Here is a 26,133-nt window from a genome sequence, read left to right on the forward strand (position 1 = left end):
TTCTCTCCCTCTCTCTCTCCTTCTCTCTCTGTCGTCCTCTCTCCTTCCCCCAACGCCCCCTCACACACACACACAGCTGGGCTGAGCAGGGACACTCCCCTCTTCCTCCTCCTCTCTCTCCTTCTCTCTCCCTCTCCCTCTCTCTCTCCTTCTCTCTCTGTCGTCCTCTCCCCCGCCCCCCCCCCCCCAGCTGGGCTGAGCAGGGACACTCCCCTCTTCCCGCCCCCCGCACTCTGGGACAGAGGAAACCCAAACACGCCACCCACTCGGCACATTAAGGCCCTTTGCAGCGCTTGTTCAGGAAGCCAGAACGTCATGAACGCCCTGATTGCCTCGCGCACTCTGCGCAGAAGAGATTACACGTAGGAGCACCAGTAAGTGGGCTGTTCGATCACATTTCAACTGCATTTATATAAAGTAATGAAAATATCAGGTCTCTTTTTTAGAAAAAGTTATGCAAACAAGCAGACTAAGGCATCATCATCAAAGTTTACAAAATATACAGACACTCCCGCCCGCCAGCCCACACACTCCACACGGAAGCACCACGTTCCCGCTCAAAGCCCTTGCTTCTGGAAGTTACTGACAAGGCGGGCGGGGGGCCTGCTCCGGGCCGTCCTGGGCAGGGTGCCCCCTGGGGCGGGGTGACCTTTCCCCCTTGCTGTGTGCCCACAGGCAGGTCACTGCCCCTCTCTGGGCCTCAGCCTTCTCCCTGTGAAGGGGCAGGGGCAGTGGAGACACTGAAGGCCCTGCCAGCTCGGACCGTCTAGGATGGACGCACAGGGCCCCCTGCGCCCGGCGTGGCTGCTGGACTGAGGTCTGGGTGGCGCAGCCCTGACCCAGCAGAGGGTCGCCCGCGGGCGGCTTCTCCCTGCGGCGAAGCGGGCTTTCTGCTGGGTTCCCGGCAGCACCGCCTTCCCGCGCCCGAATGTCCGGTTCCTTTGGTTCTGGGAGCCCAGGACCAGCGGCGAGAGCTGTGCCCAGGCCGGGCCTGGCGAGAAAGGGAGGCCGGTGTGCCGGGGGCGGAGGCGGGGGGCATGGCGCGGGGCCAGGGCTCTGGCGCCTCAGTTTCCCTCGGCTTCCGGGGCTTCCAGGGTCTGTCACGCCTTCTGGCTCCACAGCCCCGAGGAGCCGCTCTGGGCCTGCTGGTAACTGAGCAGACCGGCTCGATGGGTAAAGCGCGGGCGCTGGGCATCTCTGAGAAAGGAAAGCTTCGTGTTGATTTAGGGAAAACACGATCCAGTTATAATGCACTCAGGCGCCCCCGGAGTCCCCGGGGAGGAAGGGGCCTGTTTCCGGCCTCAGGCCCAGCAGAGAGCCGGCGGGCCCTCCCAGATGGTGGGGGGGGGCCGTGGCCCAGGCCTGGCGGAGGGCCAGGTGTGGCGCCTGGAGCTGGCTCCCTTGCGGGGGCACGTGGGGGGCACTCTTGGTCCCGAGGATCTGCCTCTGTCCAGAGCCCCTCCAGGGAGGAGGAGGGAGAGCCTTTCCCACGGCTGAGCTGCAAGGCCGACCCCTCACCTCTGTCTGGGGCCCTCACTCCCTAGTGTGACGGGCTCCCCTCCACTCCAGGGGGGACAGGACCAGCTCAGCCCAAGAGTGACGGGGGGCGGGGGGCATCTTCCCTCATGGTAGGCGGCTGCTCACAGGGCGCACCACTCTCTCCATGGAGATCTTAGCCCTGAGGTCTCTCTCCCTGAACAGGACACGCAGGCACCATCGAACTGCGACTCTCGCCCTGGTCCGTGCCATCGGGGTGCGGCCTGCCCCTTGGTCCTTCCCGGGCTGCTCTTCCGGGCCCCGCCCTCCCTGGAGGTCACTCTTCACCGCCCTCGCTGGGCCTGCCAGTGAGCGCCCCCATTTCTGCTTCTAATCCGAACCCGCTGTCCAGTTTAAAATGAGACAAGCATGTCCTCCGTCATGGTGCCTAACACAGGAGCCACCGGGCCTGAGCGGGCCCCGTCCGAACGCCAAGCAGAGGCCTCAGTAGCCCTGGGCTGGGGGTGGGCTTCTGGGTAGGAGGTCACCCCGAGTGACATGCTGCATTTCCAGGGCTGACGGCAGACCCCCAGTCCAGGGCCGCCCCTCCCCCACCCCCGAACAGATCCACCCCGAAACCGTCCGCACGAGCCTGTACATGCAGAGCACAGAGTCCCGTACGTCGGTCCTGGTCCCGCCCGCACACGTGCAGTATAAATAGACGAGACAACTCCGTAGAAAAAGTCGTTCTGTGCTGGGAGCATCCGCACAGTCTGTCCCGGCAGCTCTGCCGTCCACCTGCCCACGTCCAGTGTCCCCGTGTCCGGAGGAGGAGCGGGGCTGCCGAGGCCGGAGGAGAAAGTCACCGGCGTGCCCCGCGGCTAGGTGGGCGGGGGGCCGCTGTGGCGGAGCATGAGCCTGAAGGAGCGGGCGAAGTTGTTGGCCAGCGTGCAGCTGCGGGCCTCCTCGCCCACGGGGAGCAGCAGCAGCAGCAGCAGCAGCAGCAGCAGGAGCAGCTGCAGGGGCAGCGCCACGCAGCACACCCTCCGGAGGAAGCCGCCGGGTCCTCGCCGCGGCCGGGCCTGCGGACAGAGCAGGAGTGAGTGGGCGGGGAGGACGCCGGGGGGAGCAGTGGGCCTGGGCCGCCTCTCTGACCCCACGGCCTCAGTCTGCCCATCTGTGAAGTGGGCCCAGTGTCAGTGCTGCCAGGAACGAAGATCGCTCGTTTTCTCAAACCATTGGAGGCATGAGAGGAAGAACAAGCACATAGCGTTACGGACTCTGCCAGTTACCATGCGAGTCTGCCTGGCTGTGAGTCCTAGGCGGACTCTCGAGAAGGTCACTCAGCTTCTCTAAACTTCAAGTCTCTCGACTACAAAAAGGGGTGATGGTGCCTGCCCAGCAGAGCTGTCGTGAGAAATAAGTGAGACAGCGGGCGCTTAAAACCACTGTCATTATTATGATGATGCATCACTAATGTCATCATCTACACCAGTCACCGCCACCATCACCATTAGCTTCATATCATCATCACCACCACCGCCATGTTCATCATCATGTGTGTCACCTTCCCTTTATCCTTCCCCTTCACCACCGTCTTCATCATCAACGCCATCCATCCTACAGAAGGACACCCCAACTCCTAGAGGGCCTGGCCGGTTGTGCCTCCACGGGAGTGCAGGGCCAAGAGCTGGCCGCTCAGGGAAGTGGAGGCCCCACGGTCACGAGGCAGCACGTGCAGGGCCGGGCCCAGCTCGCGGAAACCTGGCTGACTAGGTTCCGCGGCAGAGGCTGTCACACCCTGGCGAGGTGACCCTCGGCGAGTTAGCAACTTCTCTGAGCATCTGTTTCCCTCTCTGAAAAATTGGGATAAAACAGTGATGCCCGCCCCCCATTTGCCGGGTTGTGGTGAGGACTCAACGTATATTTGCACACCAATTAAAAGGTAAATAAGCTCTTAGTAGCAGTACTATTATTGTAGAATATATCTGTTGGCTCCTTGTAGAACCAAAAGTTCGCTCTCCAGGACACCAGAAGCTACAATCAAGTGATGATGATGATGATGATGATGATGATGGTGGTGAGAATTATGAGGATGGTAGTAATGATGATGATGATGGTGGTGATGATGGTGATGGTGGTGAGGACGGTAGTGACGATGATGGTGATGATGATGGTGATGGTGATGCTGATAGTGGTGAGGATGATGATGGTGATGATAGTGGTGCTGGTGGTGATGATGGTGGTGGTGATGGTAAGTATGATGAGGATGGTAGTGATGGTGGTGGTGATGATGATAGTGGTGAGGATGATGATGATGGTGGTGGGGATGATGATAGTGGTGAGGATGATGATGATGGTGGTGGGGATGATGATAGTGGTGAGGATGATGATGATGGTGGTGGGGATGATGATAGTGGTGAGGATGATGATGATGGTGGTGGTGATGATGGTGGTGGTAATGATGATAATGGTGAGGATGATGATGATGGCGGTGATGATGATGATAGTGGTGAGGATGATGAGGATGATAATGGTGATGATAGTGATGGTAATGATGATAATGGTGAGGATGATGATGATGGAGGTGGTGATGATGAGGGCTGTGGTAACGGGCAGCAAACAAAACTCTTTCCTGTGAACTTGAACCACAGGCTGGAGTTACCAGAGGTTGGCCGTCTACGTTTACACACTCAGCGTGGTCCACACAGAAACAAAACGAAACACAAGCCGCAAGCAGAGATTTTAACGTAAAGAAATCTCGGTGGCCAGTGTCCTGGGGTGGAGAGAAGCCAATTCACATCCTCACGGGAAGAACTTGATTGAAATCAGACACCCCAATTTGGGAGATGTGAGAATGCGAAAAATTAGGAGCCTTAAAACTATAAAATGTGGTCAAATAAGCCACCCTCGGGCCCTCCGCATCTGAATCTACATCCCACCGAGCCAAACCGACTACATCCCAGAGCCACGGTCACAAACGCTCTCCCTGCCCGCAGGCTGGCGCACAGGCCGACCCGTTCACCCAGGCAAGCGAAGCACTGAAGAACCTGGTCCCTCAGCTCACGGTTTGCCTGGGGTAGGACGCCCCCCGCCCCTGGTCCCCCGGCCCCCCCACCACCCCCCCGCCCCGGGCCAGGGCAGAACTCAGCTGACTCACGGCCCCGCTGTAACTTGAAAAGCAATTACATTTCATGTGTCTGGACGCTGCAGCCAAACTTCTCGTGGCTGAGCTGGCGAGTGTGTGGGCAGCTGTGAATTTAATAAATCTTAATTATTCTGTTTATACAAACAAGCAGGCTGCAGCCCTGGACACAGCGGGGGCCTCCGATGGCCTGGCACTCGGAGAGAAAAAAGGTGCGAAAGCAACTGCTCATAAATCATTCGCTTCGGGGCAGGTTCCCCTTCCCTTTGGGATACAAATAATACGCGCAACGTTTCTAAGTTGGCAAGGTGACAGCCTCTGAAGACAGCGCCGGGTCCTCCCTGCCAGGCTGCGTGTGCATGTGTGCACGTGCTCACACGCCCTTACGCACACACATGCGCACACGCCGGCCAGCAACGGGAGCACCAGAGCCAAACCACAGGAAGGCCCCCCGACAGAAGTGTCACTGACCCCTTTGTTCACAGACAGTGAAGCAGGGGCGGTGTCTGCAGGAGTCTCCTGGGCCCACATTTACATGGCAATTAAGAACCTACTATGTGTTCGGCTAGTGTTGCTCAGTGGTTAAGCACCAACCCATGAGCCAGGAGGTCAAGGTTCGATTCTCGGTCAGGGTACATGCTGGGGTTGCTGGCTCGATTCCCAGTAGGGGGCGTGTGGGAGGCAGCCAATCAATGATTCTCTCTCAATCATTCCTCTCTCTGAAATCAATAAAATCTTTAAAAAAAAAAAGAACCTACTATGTGCTGGTGGTTACAAGAAATTTGCCCATCATGAGCTCAGTGGATCCTCCTTTTTTTCCACTGGAAAATGGGGTAAGTGCTCTCCAAGGATCACACACCCGACTCCAGTAAGGAGAACACAGCTGTGAAGGCAGCAGCTTGAGCTCCCCCTGGCAACTTGCTGGAAGTGCAGGCTCCAGGCTACCCGAGACCTCCTGAACCCGAAGCTCTGGGGGAGGGACCCAAACGCTGCATAAACAAGCTGCCATGGAAATGAGCCCCGAAGGCTCCGGCATATGGGCCCCCAGTGCTCACTGCTCCATAGTGGGCTGAGACCTGTCGGCCAGAAGGCCAGTCAGCGCCAGATTCAAACATTCACACAGCCGCTTGTTTTAATGTCGCCCAGGGCAGCAGATTTTGGGGGCCATTTAGAGCCTGCCTGCTTTGCATATCCCATGAAACTGTGCCCCACATCTGCCAGTCATAGATAAAAACAACAACCCTGCAGCTATAAAGACCCCTAAGCCGTGCCTGGCTGGCGTGGCTCAGTGGTTAAGTGTCAACCTATGAACCCAGAGGTCAGTTTCGATTCCCAGGCAGGGTACAGGCCCGAGTTGTGGGCTCGATCCCCAGTGTGGGGTGAGCAGGAGGTAGCCGATCCATGATTCTTTCTCATCATTGATGTTTCCATCTCTCTCTCCCTCTCCCTTCCTCTCTGAAATCAGTAAAAATATATTTGTAACCAGACCCCAAGCCATTGCTGCCTTTCGAAGCTGCCTGACCCAGAGCCTGGCCGCTGTGCTCAGCAGACCAGCTGGACACGTGCACCCCCTCCCCGCGCCCTCCCCGCCCGGCCAGCACGCACAGCCGGGCAGCGCAGGGCTTTGTCCCGCCCTCACTGGGTCTCAAGTGCCTTCAGCAGTGCTCGGGACAAAGTCAGCGCTCAGCAAATGCGTGTGACACGAATAAGTGAACGAAGGAGGAGAGAGCAGACAAACACAGGGCTGCGCACACTGCACACTATCCTGACCACAGGTGGCAGGACGCCCGAGCCGCGCTGGAGGGCTGGAGTCGGCCGCCAAGAGGCCCCTCCTCGGAAATGTTTAGCGAGCACTTACGGGAGCGCGGCCCCAGGGGCCCCAGTCCGGGCGACACCCCCTCTTCCAAAGAAGGAAGACCTGAGCACCCTCGGGAGACTGAGGAGACGCCCCATGTGCAAAGCATCCAGACACAGGCTCCGTGACATGCGGCCTCGAGGACCCAGAGCTCTCGGAGTAGCAGGTCGGAGGCTCGTCCCCTGGGCCTGGCTTGGCAGGAACCCACCTGCTCCCCTGGGAAAGGCGCCTGGGACATGGGGTACAGCCGGCTTCCTAGAAGCGGGCCCACCAGGCCCAGGCGCTTTCTTGGCGGATGTGAGAGGTGAAGATGGCTTTGGAGGCAGAGGCTCCTGAACAACCTCCAACCCCGCCCCCTCCCTGCAGAGAGTGGGGGTGAGGGTGCCCTGGGGTGGCCGGACGTCCCCTAAACACCCGGCCAGCAGTTATCACACTGCCCGCAGACAGTGGCTGCCAGGGTGTGGCATCTGGAGTAACAGTACTTGTTATCATGATGATCTCCGCCGTTATTGTTATTGCTTTGACCTGTACGCCCACGGGAGTGTCCCTGAGCGCACCTCGGGGGACCTAAGTGGTAACACCTGTCTGGCCCAACATGAAAGGCACCCCCTTCCTCTCCTGTCCCCCACTGAGCCCCAAAACCTGTCTACCCTTCACGTGGCCCAGTTCGGAAGGGCCCCGGCCGACCCCTGCTGTCCCAGCAGGATTATTAAGAGCATCCTTGTTCCCTTGTCACCTTGTCCTGGGGGGGGGGGGAGACTCTAGGGTCCCTGCCACCCTGTGCCTGTCACAGCTCAGGCCACTCTGCTCCCCCAGGGCTTCTGAGAGTGAGGGCCTGGGGCCCAGCACGGGCAGCCCAGAGCTGGTCCTGCATCAATGTTCACTCCTCACGGAACCTTCCAGGAAGCCCAGGAGTCCCAGCCCAGCCCCCGGCCCACCCACCCTCCCGCGTGGGGAGCAGATGGCGGGCGCCATACCTTCTGGAATCCAGCGGGCTGCCCTGCAGAACTCTGCGTCTGTTATTTTAGGGAAGGAGAGGAAAAGGGAAAAAAAGTTAAGTGAGTGAAACTTAAATCCCAGCAGAGCCCATAATGGAATATTCATTTTGTCAGGGGAGCGTTTCTTTAAAACTCCTGGTCATCTGGACAGGCTGAGCCAGCAGGTGATTCGATTTAATGAGCTTTTTAACGCACTCCGGGCCCAGGTGGGACTGTCTGGGACGCCTGGGCAAGGCTGGCGGCAGGGCCACCGGCTGGGGCTGGGCTGACACCTAGTGGCCGACTCAGCCACTGTGGGGCCAGCAAAGGGGGCGCGTCAGACGTGGGGTCCGGGGTCTGAGGGCAGCCAGGACCCTCAGAAACATCTCAGCCGCCCCCTGCTCAGCTCAGCTCAGCTCCAAGCCTGTCTCCTCACCGCTGATGCTCAGGGGATCCTAGCGGTCCTCCCCACAGGGCTGCTGCGAGCCATCGCACGTCTCAGGGCTGCATCGGGAAGATGCTCGCTCGCTGGGAGTCCCAGGGCGGGTGGTGCAGGCGCCTCCAGGCCCAGGCCTCCCCCGCTGGTGTGTGCTAGTGCAGCTCTGCGCTCACAAGCCCGGGGACTGCAGGCGAGTGTGAATTCTCAGGGTGTCAGTGCCCCTCGGGGGACTGGAGACACAATTCCCTGGGCAGAGGCTGCTGGGAGGACTGACAGGATGATGGCGTAAAGCAGTGGTTCTCAACCTGGGCTGCACATTAGAATCCCCTGGGCATCTTTTAAAAATCCTGATTTCTGGGCCTCCTCCTCCGGAAATTCTGTTTCTTTGTGATGGGGTGGGGCCACAACATTAGTAACAAAGAAACAGAATTTCCGGAGGGTGAGGCCCAGAAATCAGGATTTTAAAAAGATTCCCAGGGGATTCTAATGTGCAGCCCAGGCTGAGAACCGCTGGCGTAAAGGTTGCAGCTCACGAGGCAGCACAGCGCTGCTCAGACCTTAACTGTGAGGTCACGGTCACGGCTGCTGTTACTGGAGCCGGCCTCACAGGGTGGCCTCACAGGGTGAATGAATGGCATCTTGCCATCCAGCGCCCGGGACCTGGGAGTCTCCTCCCTCCCTCCCACCGCGCGGTCCCCTCAGTCTGGTCCCTGGAGGCACAGGGCGGGTGGATGTGGCCCAGGTTTCCCCGGTGAGCGTGGCTCGGCCGCAGTCCCACCCCCAGGCTGGGACCTGCCCGCCTGCACCCACCAGCAGCTGCCCGGAGTCCTTGAGCTTGGACTTGTACAGCATCCAGCGGTAGCGCAGGTCCTCCAGCTCCTCCGAGGCGCCCCTCGCCGGCCCCAGACGGAGGAGGTCCTCGAAGAGATGCTGGCCTTCGGGGACCCGAGCCTCCAGCTCCTGCGGGGAAAGGACCACGTCAAGGGCACCTTCCAATGGCCCAGACACTCACCTGGCCGGCAAGGAGCAGCCAATCGCATTCCACTTGAGCTGACAGAGCCATTGAATGAGAATCCTATTGGGGAAAGCGGGCTTCTCCTAAAATGCTTCAGCCAGACTTTGCCACTGCTGTCTGCGCGTAGCAGAACGGGCTCCTGCAGGACAGGGTCTGCACTGCTGGCCGTCTGGTCACCTCCCGCCCTCACATTCGCGTCACTGCCATCAAAGCTGCCACTGCGGACCCCCTTCCTTCAGCCTAGGCCTGGCAGAGTGATGTCCAAACAGGGATTTTCCTCCCAAATCTACCGCTGTGTCCTGCAGGGGGGCCCCTTCGGTCCGCGGGATCCCTGGGAAGCGGTGTGAATGTGGGGCTCCGGGCTGGAATCCAGGAGCTGGAGTCCGCATCTGCCTATCTCCTCAGAGCCCCGGGGATGTGAGCTCTCCACAGACAGGAGGGTCAACCGGGGGAACCCCAGGCCATCTCTGATCTGGATGGAACTGGGGGGGGGGGGGGGGCAGCAGGAAGAGAGAGGAGTGGCCGAGCAGGAGGAAGGGGCGGGCAGGAAGGACTGCCTGCCATGGTCAACCAGGCCATTGGACCAAACCTCTCACAACTAGGAAAGAGGGCCGCATAGCCAAAACATCTGAAAGGCATTACAGGTGCAGGACGGTGCCGGGAAAACATGACAGAAATGGGAGGTTTGATGACAAAAATTAAAATAAAGGCACTAAAGAGTCAGCAAGGAGCACATGGGGCTACAACCAGGCCAAGGAAAAACCAGGGAAGGCGGCCCAGCGTGCAGGCTGCTTTGCCAACAGGCCGCTGGCCAGGCTGGAGGGACCGCGGTGAAAGCGCAGGCTGCGGGCAGCCCCTCGGGGCCGTGGAGGGAAAGGTCAGAGTCGGGGCCCTGCGGCGGTGGAGGCCCCGCGACCAGTCCCTCTTCCGCGGGGACGCCCGAGGCCCGTAATTCAGGTCCAGAAGGTATGTGCCCAGATTAGACAGGGGGCTTGAGAGGGACAGAAGCAAAAAATCCCCAGGAACCAAGGAAGGCGTGGCGGCTAACTCCACGCGGGAGCGAAAGAGAAAGATTTGTGGTGGGAGACTGCCAGCCGAGCCCGCCCGAACCGCCGGCCCTCAGAGCCAGGAGCGAAACGGAGCTGCTGCGTGGAGCCCCCGACTGCGGGAGGCTCTGTGTGTAGCCAGGGCTCGGAGACCCCGCAGCGGCGACTGGGGCGTTTCCCCAGCCGGGCAGGATGGGGCAGGCTGAACAGAGGATGAATGCTTCTCCTAAAATGCTTCAGCCAGACAAGCTCAATGACCATTACGCACGCAGAGGCAAGGACAGCTCACGAAGAGGCACGTGCTCCTTGTTTTGAAGAGCTCCCTAGGGCCCTGGCTGGTTTGGCTCAGGGGAGAGCCGATCGCCTGTGGACGGAAGGGTCCTGGGTTTGATTCCAGTCGAGGGCATATACCTTGGTTGCAGGCTTGATCCCTGGCCCTGGTCGGAGAGCGCATGTGGAGGCCACCAATCGACGTGTCTCTCTCACATCAGTGTCTCTCCGTCTCTCCCTCTCCTTACCTCTTTCTCGAAAAGTCAGTAGAAAAATGCCCTGGGGGGAGGCTTCACAAAAATAAATAAGTAAGTAATCTCAGCGGGAAAAAAGGAAGGGCTCCGTCGTGGCAAACACTGCCGGCCCGGCTGGCGCGGCTCCGAGGGGGAGCCTCAACCTGTGAACCAGGAAATCACGGTTTGATTCCTGGTCAGGGCACGTGTCCAGGTCTCGGCTCCATACCCGGTAGGGGGCGTGCACGAGGCAGTCGATCGATGGTTCTCTCTCATCACTGATGTTTCTCTCTCCCTCCCTCTGGAATCAATGGGAATTTTTTTTTAAACCATCCATGGTGCCGCCCCTCGGAAAGGGGCCTTTCCTGGCACGCACCTGCAGCTTCGTCTCTCTGGCCCTGGCGGCCTCGGCTGTGGCGGTTCTCATGGCGATGACTCTCACCAGCTTGGCGTTCTCCACCTGCAGCCACCGCTCGAAGTCGCCCAGGAGCTGGGGGAAGCCCTTGGGGCCGCCTCCTGCTTCCTGGTGCGGGTCTGCCTGCCGGAGTGACAGCGAGGCCAAAGCATCAGCGGGGAACCCAGCCTTCCGGCCTCGTGTCCTGGGATCCCACCGGGCGGAGGGCGGGCACGAGGATGCCCACAGGGATGCGAGAGGCCTGGGGGCAAGGAGTGTCTGCTCAGCGTGGCCGCAGTGTGGAGGGTCCGGGACATTCCTCGGCCCCCGGTCCCCCTGTGGCAGCCCCACCCCCCAACCAGGATGCTGGTAAGCTGGGTTACCCGCCGGCCCTTTGCCCCCGCGGCTCTGCGGCCGGAGTGGGCTCTCTCCTGCAGTCACTCGGCTGAGCCCTCCCTTGTGCACCCGGTGGCTTCTCACACGCCTCGATGTGGCCCAAGGCCTCGGGGCGGCTCTGCCTGTCTGCGGCTCATCCCACCTGCCCGTTCTCCAGCCCGAGCGCTCAAACCCGCCTGGCACCTGGCCCTGCAGTTTCTTGGGGTTTTGCACACATGCCTCCTCTGCAAGGAACAACCCCGCCCCCATCCGCCCCCCCTCCCCCCACTCCCTGCCTCCATGGTCCCCTCGCATTTCCCTCTGGGAGGGCTGCCCTGGCCCAGCCCCGGGTCACGGCCTCTCTGCAGGCCCCACAGCCCATGGCCCCTCTGCCATTGCACCCTGCTTTCTGGAAACCCCGATTTCATGGCCTGTGGTTCCCACTGCCTCATCTCTCACGGGGTGCTCCGAGGGGCTTGCAGACAGCAGGCTCGGGGCCCCCAGACCTCCTGAGTCAGAGCCCGCATGTTAAGCAGCGATCGGGTGCAGGCACAGCGGGCATGGCCCTGCGCTGGGCTCCGGGCTCTGCTGGGGGGAAGGGTTTCTGGGTGGTTCCCAGCTGGGCCCCAGCCCCGGCACAGCTCCGAGCGGTAACACCCCATCAGTGCCGCGCGGGCGGAGAGCAGGATGGATGGGGTGACGCTGGCTTTGAAGAGTGAGTTTCTCTTCCCTGCGCTAGCTTCTCGCCAATGCGCTGCCTTCTGTGAAGGCATCTGGGGGACAGGACGGCTGGTACAGGGCAGGGAGCTTAATTCTTTCTACAAAATACAACTCACGGCACCAAAACCTGCCCACCCTCTGTGGCTGCAGTCTGCAGCCTGGGCTCGGCGGGAAGCGCTGACCCCTGGCCTCTCCTCCCTGCGGGGGGCGGTGTTTCTGAGGGGCGAGGGCGTGTCTGTCCAGGGGAGCCCGGGGCCTTCCCCAGGGCCTGGGTCTGAGGTCTCTGAGTCCGTCTGTCCAGGGGCCTGAGGGACGCCTGTGACACGCAGGGCCGGCTGACCGAGACGGGACGGGGCCCACTCCGAGCGGAGCCTGTGGCCCCGGTTAGGGGCTTTGCCGGAGATCCTCCCCCGCCCCCATCACTGGCCTGGGATCTGGCCCCTCCTCCTGGAAGCCCCGCCAGACTCACCTGCCGGTGCCGCCTGGAGAGGGGCCCCGTGGGGGTGAGGACAAAGCCCCTCTTCGGGATGTTGTTGGTGAAAATCGGGGTCTTCCCGGAGTCCACGTCCAGCCTCTGCAGCTGCCGGTTTCTGATGAGGCTGAGGAAACAAACCGGCCGTCAACGCCGGACCCGGGAGGGGACTCGCCTACTGAGAACCCTCACGGTGACGGGGTGGGGTGCAGGTGCCCAGTGATGGGGGTGCTGAGACCCCCTCACAGTGACGGGGGTGGGGTGCAGGTGCCCAGTGATGGGGGTGCTGAGACCCCCTCACAGTGACGGGGGTGGGGTGCAGGTGCCCAGTGATGGGGGTGCTGAGACCCCTTCACAGTGACGGGGGTGGGGTGCAGGTGCCCAGTGATGGGGGTGCTGAGACCCCCCTCACAGTGACGGGGGTGGGGTGCAGGTGCCCAGTGATGGGGGTGCTGAGACCCCCTCACAGTGACGGGGGTGGGGTGCAGGTGCCCAGTGATGGGGGTGCTGAGACCCCTTCACGGTGATGGGGGTGGGGTGCAGGTGCCCAGTGATGGGGGCGCTGAGACCCCCTCACGGTGGTGGGGGTGGGGTGCAGGTGCCCAGTGATGGGGGTGCTGAGACCCCCTCACGGTGATGGGGGAGCAGGTGCCCAGTGATGGGGGTGCTGAGACCCCCTCACGGTGACGGGGTGGGGTGCAGGTGCCCGGTGATGGGGGTGCGGCCCGAGCCCGGGGGGGGGGGGGGGCGGGCTGGAGGCTCACTCCCAGCCGGGGCAGCTCCCTGCTCCTCTGGACCTCCAAAATGCCAGCTGGGCCAGCCGGGAGATGCCCCGGCCCCTGGTGCCACGCCTGCCACAGGCAGAACCCCGGCCCCTGTCCCACGGCACCACTGAGCTCCGCGCTGTGGGGAGGGGTGCTGTCCCAGACCAGGCCGAGGGCCAGGAGGCCCCTCACCTCAGCAGGCTGTGCTCCAGCAGCCTCAGGGCCCGCCACGCCCCCGCCAGCTCCGCCAGCTCCTCCTGGACCTCGGCAGCCCCTTCCGGGGAGGACTTTTCCATCACCAGCCGGCCGTGCGCCTCGACCAGGGGCAGCTGGGCCTCCTTCTCGGGGAATTCCGCCAGCAGCCCCTGTACACACACACACACGCACACACACACACACACACACAGTGAGTCCTGGCGGTCTCCGCTCCCAGTGTGGGTGCTTTGGCCTCCCGACCTGCCTGGGGGGTGCACCATCTCCGCAGGGAAAGCCATCTCACCTGGACTTCGGCCTCGCGGGCCTGGGCATCCCAGGGGCCCGTGTCCCCCAGGTAGGACTCCAGCTTCTGCGTGACCACGGCCACCCACTGCTGCAGCTGCAGGAGCTCGTGGCTGAAGGCGCAGTGCTCCCGCGTGCTCCGCTGGCTGCCGTCCACCAGGTCCTGCGGCACAGCCGGGGCCAGGGCGCCTGAGTGCTGGCTGAGGCCGGGACCTGGGCCCCCGGGCCTGCCCGGGCCCCGGGGTGTGCTCCCCTTTAGGGCCCCCGACCCAGCAGGGACCAAGGCGCGGGTCCTCCCTCTACATGGTGCAAGGCATGGGCCCGGAAGACAGCTTCTGGCGAAAAGGGCTCCGAGCCTGTCTCGCTTTCCCGCGCGGAGTCTGGGGCAACCGGATCTCCTGTCCACCTCGTGTGGGTGCATCGGCACAGCCACTTGTGAAAATGGTGGGTCCACAGCTCCTACCCAGAACATGGCAGCCCTGGGACACGACCCTTTCACCGCTGGGTGCACACCCAGCAGAGCGAACACTCTTCAAGAGGAATTGTGGGAAGCCGCCCATTGCCTTCACTGGCAGAGAGGTGTGAACAAGGAGCTGGGAGGCTGGTGACCCTTGAGCCCTGGCAAAGGTCAGGGCTATGCACCCACTGGTTAGTCGAGACAATGGTAGCTGAAGCAACTCCCCCACCAGACAGTCATGTAAATCCTCTCTGATAAGATAGTCTGCCTGGTCCTGGAACTTGCCTGCCTAAGGACTATAGGTGGACCCCAAACTGAATAAAAAGATGGCGAGGCCTGAGCCCATTACTGGCTGTGGGCATGAAAGCTGAAGTTTGCTGCCCGGCCGGCATGGCTCCGTGGTTGAGCATCGACCCAGGAACCAGGCGGTCACGATTTGATTCCCTGTCAGGACACACACCCCTGTTGCGGGCTCGATCCCCAGTAGGGGGCGTGCAGGAGGCAGCGGATGGATGATTCTCGCTCATCATTGATGTTTCTCTCCCTCCCTCCCTCTCCCTTCCTCTCGCTGAAATCAATAAAAACACGTGTTTTTTTCATTATAAAGCTGCAGTTTGCTGCGTCTATGGGCTCTGTGGCCCCTAAAGGGGTGGGGTCAGTGGTTCTTATTTCCCTACGCCCCCTGCCTCAACCTGGGGACCAGTAGCTGCTGACTTAGTAAACGGAGTGAAATGAATCCATCTAGACCTCAGCCCTCATGCAGACCGGGGGCCTAGATGGGTAGGGCTGTATTTCCCGAAACTCAGGGGGGTTTGGGTTGCCCTGCTGGTGACGGGGTGGGTGCCAGCAGAGAGAGTGGGAGTGTGGGGCATGGGGGGTCCTCTCAGGCCCTGCCCACACCCACGTTTATTGCGGCCTGAGCTTAGAATCTGCCTCCAGTTACCACACAAACACGAAGAGACGTTGGCAGCTTTAACGACCACGTGGGCTGCGCGGGAATGCGGCTGCTCCGTAAGTGGACGGAGGACCGCACTCGGGGTTGTTCGCCTCCCAGAAAACCTCGCGGCTGGAGGCACCGGAGGCCGCCCCCTGGGGAGGGCGCACCGCCCGCCTCCTCCCGCCTTGGTGTGGCCACCGCGGCCACTTACATTTTGAAAGACATTATTTTTTCTAATGATTACTTTCCTTTTATTTACATTTCCTACTGTAGAAAGGGCATTATGTTAAAGTGTTAAGTGGTGTGGCTGCTGACACTATCTGAGTCTCAGGACTGTGAGGAGGCTGTTAGGAACACTTGTTATTAATGAGCACATGTCAGCCGTAGGGTGGGGAACCCTCAGACTTTTCCTGAGTGAGGCAGCCTGAGGGCCGGCTGTGCGCTCCTGGGGCCCAGGTGACAAATGGGCATCGGGGTCAGGGGGTGGCTGCAGCCCGCATGCATTTGAACCTGCCCTCAGGGCAGCGGTTCTCAACTGGTGGGTTGCAACCCCTTTGGGGGCCGAACGACCCTTTCAAAGGGGTCGCCTAAGACCATCGGAAAACACATATATAATTACATATTGTTTTTGTGATTAATCACTATGCTTTCATTATGTTCACTTTGTAACAATGAAAATACATCTTGCATATTAGATATTTACATTACGATTTATAACAGTAGCAAAATTACAGTTATGAAGTAGCCACGAAAATAATTTCATGGTTGGGGGTCACCACAACATGAGGAACTGTATTAAAGGGTTGCGGCGTTAGGAAGGTTGAGAACCACTGCCTCAGGGGGATGTTGAAGGACCTCAATCCCCACTCCCACCGCTCACAAGGGAGTCAGCCCTCCGTAGCACCAGAATGACCCAGGCGGCCACTAGAGGGCACTGCAGGCACGGTGCCAGGCCACTAGGTGCACCTTTCAACCTCACCCTAAGGCAGCAAACGTGTGGGCCACTGCCCGCTGGGCTTCGGGGAGCACCTGCACGGTGCCCTGCTCTTTGGCCCCAGCCCAGGAGGAATTGTACGTTTACTTGTTGGCTGCCCACTCTGTCCATCTACCCCCTGGAACGTCACCTGGGAGGACAGGGGCCTTGCCCGCTGGCTCAGCTGCCCTGGCCTAGGGCCCCGATCACTGCCTGGCATACAGGAGGCGCTCAATGATGGTCTGATGAGTAGGTGAGGGAGGGAAGAAGGACAAGAGAAAGGAAAAGAAGCGCTGGCAGGAGGGAGGAAGAAGAGGGGAGGCTCGGGAGGGTCAGGTCCCGGCCGGTGTCTGCACGGCCCTTACCTCCAGGGACCGCTGCAGGGCCTGGCAGTCGGCGGAAAGCTGGTCCATTCTGTGCTGGTGGTTGGGGTTCCCCTGGATGAAAGGCCTGGTGGCCTCCACCTGCACGCCCAGGTCCAGCCCCTCTTCCTGCAGCCCCTGCAGCACAGGAAGCAATGAGGGGGCTGACCTTCCTGCCTCTCGCAGGGGTGCTGATCAGGGTGGGGGGGACTCTGAGTGGGACGCGGTGGAGGGTCTCGGAGGGTGGGGCTCCCCAACTCCTGCGGCTGCACCTCATGGCCATCTAATGACCCACTCTCAGGACCGGTGAGAGTTTTAATGCGATGGAAATATTCTGAGGCACCATGAGAATACAAACTCCCATCTGGACTCTCCCTGGCGGCCAGCCTGCGTTGTGAAGAATCCACCCCAGCTCTGGCTGGAAAGCCCCACACACACCACTTCTAACACCTTCCCAAGAGCACTCGCAACTTGCACATGAGCTGTGCTTGGGTTAAAAGGTACTCGTTAGGAGCCAGCAGCTCCTCGCCCAGCGACAGTGGTCACCAGCGCCGAGGGACGTCCCCGTGTGGTTCAGAACGTTCCTTCTCAGAGCCAGTAGGTCTATTTAACTGGGGGCCTCCGCACGCACAGGAACACTCAGCAAAGCAACTTTAAAAACACGGCCAGTGTGGGACTCTGGAACCGCGGAGTAAGCAGAAAGGCAGCTTATCGTCTTGGAAGCTGGAGAGTCAGCATTCTGGAGGCGCTGAGGGCCCTGCGAGGCCAGGAACCCCCAGGAAATCAGCCGAGGTGAAAGGTCAGGGCGCAGCGAGGGTCTACTGTGCGGCTGGGGCCGGCGCTGCTTGGCCGGTTTCTAAGGAGGGGCTGCCTCCTGGTGCGCGGAGCACCTGAAGAGGCGACCCAAGCCCCGCAGACCCCTCACCTGCAGCCTTGAAAGCTGGGCCTGTTTCCCAGGAAGGTCCCGCTGAAACCCATTCTCGGCTCGGGCCCTGGTCTGGAGGTCCGAGAGCGTCCTCTGCAGGGGCTCGATGGCAGCCCCGAAGTCTTTGTGCTGAGCAAGCAGGCTCTGGGGACACAGAACGGGCAGCACACAAGTGAGGCACTTTCCTCCCAGCCCAGCTGCTTTCTCCGGGGCCGCTCACGCTCACTCAGGCGGCGCCGCCTCCAGGAAGCCTTCCCAGAGCTCTTGAGGGGGCTGAGCGCCCCTCCCCAGGGTCACCATAGCGCCCTCACATACAGCTCCGGCCCACTGCACAGAGGTCGGCAGACTACATCTCTACCCACACCCCTAGTCCCCCCACAGGTCTGCTTGTTAATAAAGTTTTATTGGGGCACAGCCATGCCCACTCCTTTGCAGCTGCTCTCTTGCCGCAGTGGCAGAGTTGAGAGCTGCAGCAGAGAGCGTCTGCCTTGCAAACCCTAGAATGTTCGTTACTGGGGTCAGTGAGATCACAGATGTGCACTTCTCAGCATGTGCCCGGCCCTGTCAGTGCCTCACAGACCACAGTTATCACCACCATCTCACCATCACCATCATCACCATCATCATTACCACCATTATCACCTTTATCACCAACATCATCACCACCATCACCATCACCATCATCACCATCACCATCATCACCACCATCACTATCATCACCATCACCATCACCACCACCATCACCACCACCATCATCACCATCATCACCACCATCACCATCATCACCATCACCACCACCACCATCATCATCACCACCATCATCACCATCATCACCATCATCACCATCACCATCATCACCATCATCACCATCATCACCACCACCACCACCATCATCACCATCACTATCATCACCATCACCATCACCACCACCATCACCACCACCATCATCACCATCACCATCATCACCATCATCATCACCATCATCACCATCATCACCATCATCACCATCACCATCACCATCATCACCATCATCACCATCACCATCATCACCATCATCACCATCATCACCATCATCACTATCATCACCATCACCATCATCACCATCATCACCATCACCATCATCACCATCATCACCATCATCACCATCACCATCATCACCATCATCACCATCACCATCATCACCATCACCATCATCACCATCACCATCATCACCATCATCACCATCACCACCACCATCATCACCATCACTATCATCACCATCACCATCACCACCACCATCACCACCACCATCATCACCATCATCACCACCATCACCATCATCACCATCACCATCACCATCACCACCACCACCACCATCATCACCACCATCATCACCATCATCCCCATCATCACCATCACCATCATCACCATCATCACCATCACCATCATCACCATCATCATCACCATCACCATCATCACCATCATCACCATCACCATCACCATCATCACCATCATCATCACCATCACCATCATCACCATCATCACCATCACCACCACCATCATCACCATCATCACCATCACTATCACCATCACCATCACCACCACCATCACCACCACCATCATCACCATCATCACCACCATCACCATCATCACCATCACCATCATCACCATCATCACCATCATCACCATCACCATCACCATCACCATCACCATCATCACCATCATCACCATCATCACCATCATCGGCTCAGCAAACATGTGCAGAGAGAATAACCTGTCTGCAGCGTGCCACATTGCATCTGTGATTCAGTGCAGTCATTTGGAAACGTGTCCCTAATAAGAACAGCTTCCAGTTCACCAGGTGTCAAAAGCTCACATTTTTTCCTGCATTTTCTCATTGGACACCCCAGTCCCTGCGGAAGGCAGCTCAGTGACTGCAGTGCAGCGAGGGGACCGGAGGGCAGGATCAGGGGCAGAGAGGCAGCCAGAGACCAGTCAGAACAACCACACAATCATCCCCCACAGTGGATAGACGAGGAGCCCTAGGTTGGGGCAAAGGGATGTGCGTGGGGCGCACAGTGCACGTGCTGGGCTCAGGTCCGAATGCGGCTGCCTGCCGGGAAGGGTGGCCGTCCTCAGCGCTCACCTGCAGCTTGCTTTTCCTCTGCAGGAGGCTGTTGTGGAGCAGGTCCCTGTCCCGCACGGAGCTCGTCACCTGCTCCAGGAGGGCCGTGGCTCTGTCCTGGCCGAAGATGCTGCCCAGCAGGTCTGTCTTCAGCGGCAGCATGGTCAGCTGCTGCTTCAGGCGGGAGCTCTCGGCCAGGGCCGCCTGCAGAGACAGGCTGTGTCAGCCACGGGCAGGACGGGCAGCGGAGCCGGGCACCCGCGCCGGAGCGCACCTGTTTGCTGCGACCGCCCGGGCTCTGAGGCAGCAGCAAACCGAAGAAACAGGCCGGCAGGAATGCGCGAGGGAGGCCTGAATTTCAGGGTCAACTGGGTTCCTCTCACCCCACACACCCATCTTATCAAAGCTGAGCACCCTCATCAGCAGATGCTCAGCAAGTATCTATAATAATAAAAGCGTAATAAGCAGATCAACCCAATGCCGAACAGTGGAACGTCCATCTGGACGACTTCACTATGACACCCACCGGCGCCAGGCCAGCCAAGGCAGGTGCGATGCGACTGGTTGGGGGCCTGGCCATCACCCTATGATTGCCCTGCAGAGGGAGGCCCAGGCCATCAGCCAGGAGGGCGATCGATCAATTGGGGGGCTCCATGATTGCCCCAAAGAGGGAGGCCCAGCACAGAGCCCCAGCCAGGTGGGCAGGGCCTACCTCTTTAGGGCAATCCATCGCGGGGCTCCTGGACTGTGAGAGGGCACAGGCTGGGCTGAGGGAACCCCGCCCCCAGTGCACAAATTTCATGCACAAGACCTGTAGTTTGTAACATAGAGTAAGCTGTCACCCGACCTGCATGTTTTGGAAATCTGTCTCTCCATTCCCACTGCCACTGTCCTCACTGCAGCCAAACCCAAACAAACCAGTCTGATCCTCTACCCAGTGATTCCTTCACCAACACCTGGGCCACCCCCAGGTGGTCTGGAGGACATTCTTAGGGGGCTAAGGGCCTATGGGAGCACAACCAGGGGGAATTCAGGACGGCTCCCCAGAGGAGGTGGCACCTGAATGGAGTCCTGATACATAGGAACTCACCAGGCAGAGAGGACCTAATGGGACTCAGAGGCCTCCTTGTAATGGGCAGCTGCTCCCACACAGCCTGACCTCTGCCCGAGCGCCTCCTCCAGGAAGCCTGCCCTGACCACATTCCCAGCTACACTCACTCTTCCTGCCCTAAGCCCTTGCCAAGCCTCAGGCTCCTGCTGACTAGCCAGTTGTTTGGGGTAAGGCCCAGAGTCCTAGAGGCCAGGGGCCTTGTTGTCAGCAGGCCAGCGTCCTTTCATTTTTACCTGATGATGTTACTGAGACACTGAGCGAGGCACAGGGCTGGGACAGGGAGAACAAAGCCCAACCCAGGCAGGTAATTGCAAGCCAGGCTGACAGTGAGTGTTTTCCTAAAGTTTCAACTGAGTGGGTGTTCAGGGCAGAAGTGGATTTCCTGGGTAGGGACATCCTGGAAGGCTCCTCAGAGGAGGTAGTACTCATAACCTCCCTGGAAGGGCCACGGGAGTCTCTGGAGGAAGAGCAGCATAAACACGCGTGCATATCCTGCGGATGAGGGCATGCACTTTGTGATCGACCACCCAGAGGTCAGGCCTCAGGAGGTAGGGGTTACCTGCACCCCCTTTTCACCAAACGCAGACATAACAGCACAGGGTTCAGCATGCAGGCTGGGGAGCTATGACCATGAATTGGACTATATCCTAGCTGGGAGGCCTTGGGCAGTTCTGAGCCTCAGTCTCCTCATCTGTAAAGTAGGGGTGCTCACACCCCAGCTCGTGGGGTTGTCATGAGGCCTAAACGAGACGATGCCTATGGAGCCCTTAGCGTGCAGGACCCACTGCGGACACACAAGGAAAGTCAGCCCTTCTCAGCTGCAGCATTTAACCGGCGGCCCTGGGTTGAATTGTGTCCGCCCCCAAAGGTTTGGAGAAGTCCAACCCTCCCCCACCTCAGACTGTGGCCTTCCTGGGAGGGGGGTCTGGGCGGAGGTAGCGGGTAAAGGGGGTCACCCAGGCACCAGATCTGCCTCTGAACAGGACCTTTGTCTCCCGTGTTGGTATGTCCTGGGCACACGGGACTCCTGTGCCAGACCCAGGGCAGTGAGCTCCACCCAGATGTCAGAGGGCCTGGGAACACGCCCGCCCTGCGAGGGTGACAGGTGCCGCGCTTGGCTGGTGGCCGCCGGCTTCATGGCCAGCCCTCCTCTTACCTCGATCTGCGGCAGGAAGGTGTGGATGGAGGGCAGGTCAGGCAGGCTGGCCGTGACGTCCAGGAGCCGCTGGGCCAGCTCCCGCCACAGCTGCAGATCCTGCAGAGGCCGCTGGAAACGCCGCCACAGCTCCACGCCCGCGGCATTGCGCAGCCGGGCGCTCTGCCCTTTCATGCTGCGAGGGCCGAGGAGGGGAGAAGCCAGGAGAGAGACGGTCAGTCCAGGAGTGCGCTCTGCCCCGACCCCAGGGAGCCCGGCCTGCTTTGCTCCCGGACTGCTCCCGGGCGGTCCCTCTCCTATGGCACTGGCTGCTGGGGCGTCTGCACCGCAGAGGCCTCGCCCGCTGGATAACAGTGCCCTCGAAACAAGGCAGCCCTGGCACAGGCTTGCAGCCCTCCCCTCGGCCACTGCCCGGTGGCCCCAGCGCCAGTGTAACTGCACAGGGAGACGGGATGGAAGCGGGGAACGAGCCACTTCGCACGGAGGAAGCCAGCGCCGGCCTCTTTTTGGGAGTGAAATGTAAAATACTACATTTTAGTATAGTGACCGGCCTGGCTCAGTGGTTGAGTGTCCACCTATGAACCGGGAGGTCCCGCCTTGATTCCTGGTCAGGGCACAGGCCCGAGTTGCGGGCTCCATCCCCAGTAGGGGGTGTGCAGGAGGCAGCCGATCAATGATTCTCTGTCATTATTGATGTTTCTCTCTCTCCCTCTCCCTTCCTCTCTGAAATCAATAAAATATATTTATTTAACAAAAAGGGACCATGACCAAACAGAGCAGGCTTACACCCTGGACGGCCCGGCGCTGAGAGGTGCGGGAAATACGCATGTTACCAAGTTGCAAGAGAAAGCAGCCTGCCTCCTGGAGGCGGCCTCAGATGGGGAGAGAGGGCCCCGAGTCCCGCCCCTGGGCCCCGAGTCCCGCCCCCGGCCCCCACAGCCCCCACACCTCTGGAACTCCTGGATGGCCTCGACGACGCTGTCGGGGAGCTGCTGCAGGTCGTGGGGGAAGGCGATGAGCTCCCTCAGCTGGGCCTGCAGCCGGTCCACCCGGGGCTCCTCTGTGGCCAGCGCCGCCCGTGTCGCCTGTGGCACAAACGTCCCCCAAGGGGGTGGTGAGTTCCAGGACAGGACAGGGTGTGTGCTCAGGGAGGTGAGCATGGCTGGTGGGAGTGGGCCCCGGGGAAACTGCTCCCCCACCTCCCCACCGCGCCTCTCGCCAAGCTGGTCTCTCATGATGTCACCGCCCCCAGCGTTGTCACAAACGCCAGCACCTAACGGCACAGGTGCCAATCCCTCGGAACACTGGCGCCGTGCTGCGTGCTCTGGGCGCCTCATTCACTCGAGCCTCTCACGGATTCTGGAGGGCAAGTCTCCGTGTCTCCATTTTATATGCAAGGAACCTCATCTAAGAGTTTTATTTTTTTGTTAATCCTCACCCGAGGATATTTTTCCATTGATTTTTTTTTAAGGGAGAGTGGAAGAGAGAGGGAAAGACAGAGAGAAGCATCGATGTGAGAGAAACACATTGAGTGGTTGCCTCCTGCATGAGCCCTGACCAGGGCCCGGGCCAGGGAGGAGCCTGCAACCGAGGTACGTGCCCTTGACCGGAATCGAACCCGGGACCCTTCATTCCCCAGGCTGGTGCTCTATCCACTGAGACACACCGGCCAGGGCTCTAAGCACTTCTTGTTTTCTGGAGTGCGTAAGGAACCGTGGGGGAGGGCTGCTACCACCACCCCAGTTCCGCCTTTGAGATGAAAGTCATTCTTCTGAGGGCATCTCATTGGCAAGGAGAGGAACCAGGGCTTGAACCCAGCAGTGTGATCCCAAGGCCCTCGCCCCTAACCACTGGCCACCCCTCCACCTGGGGCCAGGCGGCCAGCGCTAACGGGAGACAACTCCCTGTGCACGCAGTTGGCCATCGCAGTGGCACGGGGCTTAGAGGAGGCGGAGTGGGCCCTGGAGGACGTGTGCCTCGTGCCTACCCCCAGGAGCAGAGTTCCGCCTACGGGCGAGCATTAGGGGGAGAGAACACAGGACAGTGGGGAGTGGGCGGGGCCTGAGCGGGCGGGCTGCTTTCAGACAGTTCCCCGAACGGAACTGACGCTGAGCGAACCCGTTGAGTCAATATTAACGACAGGAATGGGGAGGTGTTTACCTTTATTTTAAAAATCTCTCTGTCCACAAGTCAGGCCTCCTGTGCATGGGGGTGTGGGGGGGGGGGGCTCTGATTGGACATCACGTCTAAGTTGGAAGCCACGCCCACCCTCCCCAGGGTGGGCATGTCTGCTGGTCTCCCAGACCCCCTGTGGGTTGGTCACCATCTCTAACTCGGAGCTTTCTCTCCGACCTAACGCTCTGCTCCGCGCTCAGGAGGCCCACCCACATCCACCTCCAGGCAGGGCCTGCGGGCCGGAGACAATGCGCCTCTGCTCTCAGTTACCCGCGGACTCATCAGGGGACCCTAGGGTGGTGGGGACAAAAAAATCCCTCCAGGCCTCAGTCTACTCTCCTGGCAAATGGGTGCAAACACCCAACGTGGGGTAACACCCCAAGATCCAGGAGAAGCGGAGTGTGTTTAGGGCTCACCGTGATCCTCCCACCGCGAGGGTGAGCTCCAAGGGGCGACACCCAAGCCGCCTGGACCGTGGCTTACCGAGTAGAGTCTCCAGCGGGCCACCAGCTCGTCCTCGGTGCCCGCCTTCGCCGCGGGCTGCAGGCCCTCCTCCGCCAGCCGCCGCAGGCCCTTCCGGAACTCTCCCAGCTCGGCCTCCAGCTCCTCCCTCTGCTGCTCAAAGGCGCCCGTGGACGCGAGCAGCCTGTGCAGCCGTCCCTCCTCCTCCTCATGGAGGCCGCGGAGCTTCTCCAGGACTCTCCGCATCTCCTCCAGTTCCCGGGTGATCTTCTCGGCACCCAGAGGAGAGGTGTTCCGGATGACCCCCTCCGCCTGCGCCTCCAGCCGCCTCAGAGACTCCTCGCCCCTGGGGACGTCCTTGGCGATGTCCTGGGGGGCGGGGGGCGCGAGAGGAGAGAAAGCCACTGAGGCCCAGAGCCCGGTGAGAGCCGCGGCACCGGTCCACGGGGGACTGTCGGCCTCAGTGGCCCTGACGCACACCGTGAGGCTGCCACTCCCCACCCACCTCCTTCCCAGTCACGTCAAAGCCCAGGAGCACTTCATCTCGGGGGGCCCCGTCTTTAACACCCCGGACATTGGCTAGTCTGCTGTCTAACAGGCAGAGCCGGTTCAGCAGAGCCTTTGGCCGCAGCCGCGTGGGGCCAGGCAGAACCCCACGACCCCATGTGGTTGCAATCAAGTTTCTTTTTAAAATAAATGGTCATTGGCTTTTAATTTTTAAAAACTTGTTCTACAAACACCTTTAAATCTATCTTATTTGCAATTGCCTTTAAAATGAAGTCTACAGGCCTTAGGTGTCACTGTTCAGAGTTTTGAGAAATATACATGCTCATGTAGTCCACCTTGTTATCAAGACATACAGCATCTCCAACATCCTGGGAGATTCTAGAACTTATTTGAAATCATAGGAGACGTTATCTATTGGAACTGGCTTCTTTCACTCAGCATAATGCTTTTTCAGATTCTTCCATGCTGCATTTCAGTACTTCATGCCTTCTAATTGTAATATTCCTCCATATAAATATAAAGAGTAATATGCAAATTGACAGGATAACCAGAACGACTGCTCAACCAGTCACTATGAGGCTCACTGACCACCTCTTGGTCCCTCCCCTGGCCAGTAGGCTCCAATCGCCCAATGGCAAACAGGGAACTGGGGGCAGGGGGCGGGGGGAGAGTAGGCGGTGGGGGGTGGGGCCAGCTGCCGGGGAAGATGGCCCTGATCACAGGCCAGGCCTAGGACCATACCCACACATGAATTTTGTGCGCTGGGCCTCTAGTATATATATATGATATTACATTTATTCAATGCCCTACTGACACGGATCTGAGTTGTGTCCTTCTGGGCTACCCTGACAGGCCCCGTGCGAGACCCCTGGTCTAGATCATGCTGCCGTGGCCCTGGGCTTCCAAATGCTCTGCTCGCTCAGGAGTTTCCATGAGGCGGCCGAGGCCCCAAACATCCGCCACCAGATTCCACGCTTCTCCTCGCATGGGACCTGTGGGCGTGGAGGTCTGCACCCCCCTTGGCCCCGGCTCCCTGTGACATAAACGCGAACCTGTGTGGGCTCCCCAGCAGCCCTCGGTGGACACAGCCCGGTTACCTGCAGCGCCGAGAGCCGGCGGCCGGCGGGCAGCGAGCAGCTCCGCCCCACGCAGCCGTTCACCTTCGCCACCACCGCCTGCAGCCACAGCTGCAGCTCGTCCATGTCCGCCTGGAAGCGCTTGTGCTCCTGGGTCACCTGCTCCAGCAGGTCCACTCGGTCCTGGGGAGGGGAGAGGACCGCCATGA

General features: G+C 60.1%; 1 protein-coding gene across 1 annotated transcript in view; it reads right to left on the reverse strand.

Moving 5' to 3' along the window:
• Positions 1-380: 380 nt before the first annotated feature.
• Positions 381-26,133, reverse strand: part of SYNE3 (spectrin repeat containing nuclear envelope family member 3) — a gene marked incomplete at its 5' end in the record, with an annotated part of 40,378 nt that continues 14,625 nt past the window's right edge. The window contains 14 exons of the mRNA XM_081110673.1: positions 381-2,558; positions 7,454-7,492; positions 8,703-8,852; positions 10,833-10,994; positions 12,415-12,544; positions 13,374-13,546; positions 13,681-13,842; positions 16,412-16,546; positions 17,334-17,477; positions 19,459-19,641; positions 21,705-21,879; positions 22,653-22,789; positions 24,363-24,710; positions 25,946-26,107. Coding sequence (XP_080966799.1) covers positions 2,358-2,558; positions 7,454-7,492; positions 8,703-8,852; positions 10,833-10,994; positions 12,415-12,544; positions 13,374-13,546; positions 13,681-13,842; positions 16,412-16,546; positions 17,334-17,477; positions 19,459-19,641; positions 21,705-21,879; positions 22,653-22,789; positions 24,363-24,710; positions 25,946-26,107 — 2,301 coding nt within the window. The 3' untranslated portion in view covers positions 381-2,357. The remainder of the gene's footprint in view (positions 2,559-7,453; positions 7,493-8,702; positions 8,853-10,832; positions 10,995-12,414; positions 12,545-13,373; positions 13,547-13,680; positions 13,843-16,411; positions 16,547-17,333; positions 17,478-19,458; positions 19,642-21,704; positions 21,880-22,652; positions 22,790-24,362; positions 24,711-25,945; positions 26,108-26,133) is intronic.

Source organism: Myotis nattereri (assembly GCF_964212035.1).
Source record: "Myotis nattereri genome assembly, chromosome: 1".
Classification (NCBI taxonomy): domain Eukaryota; kingdom Metazoa; phylum Chordata; class Mammalia; order Chiroptera; family Vespertilionidae; genus Myotis; species Myotis nattereri.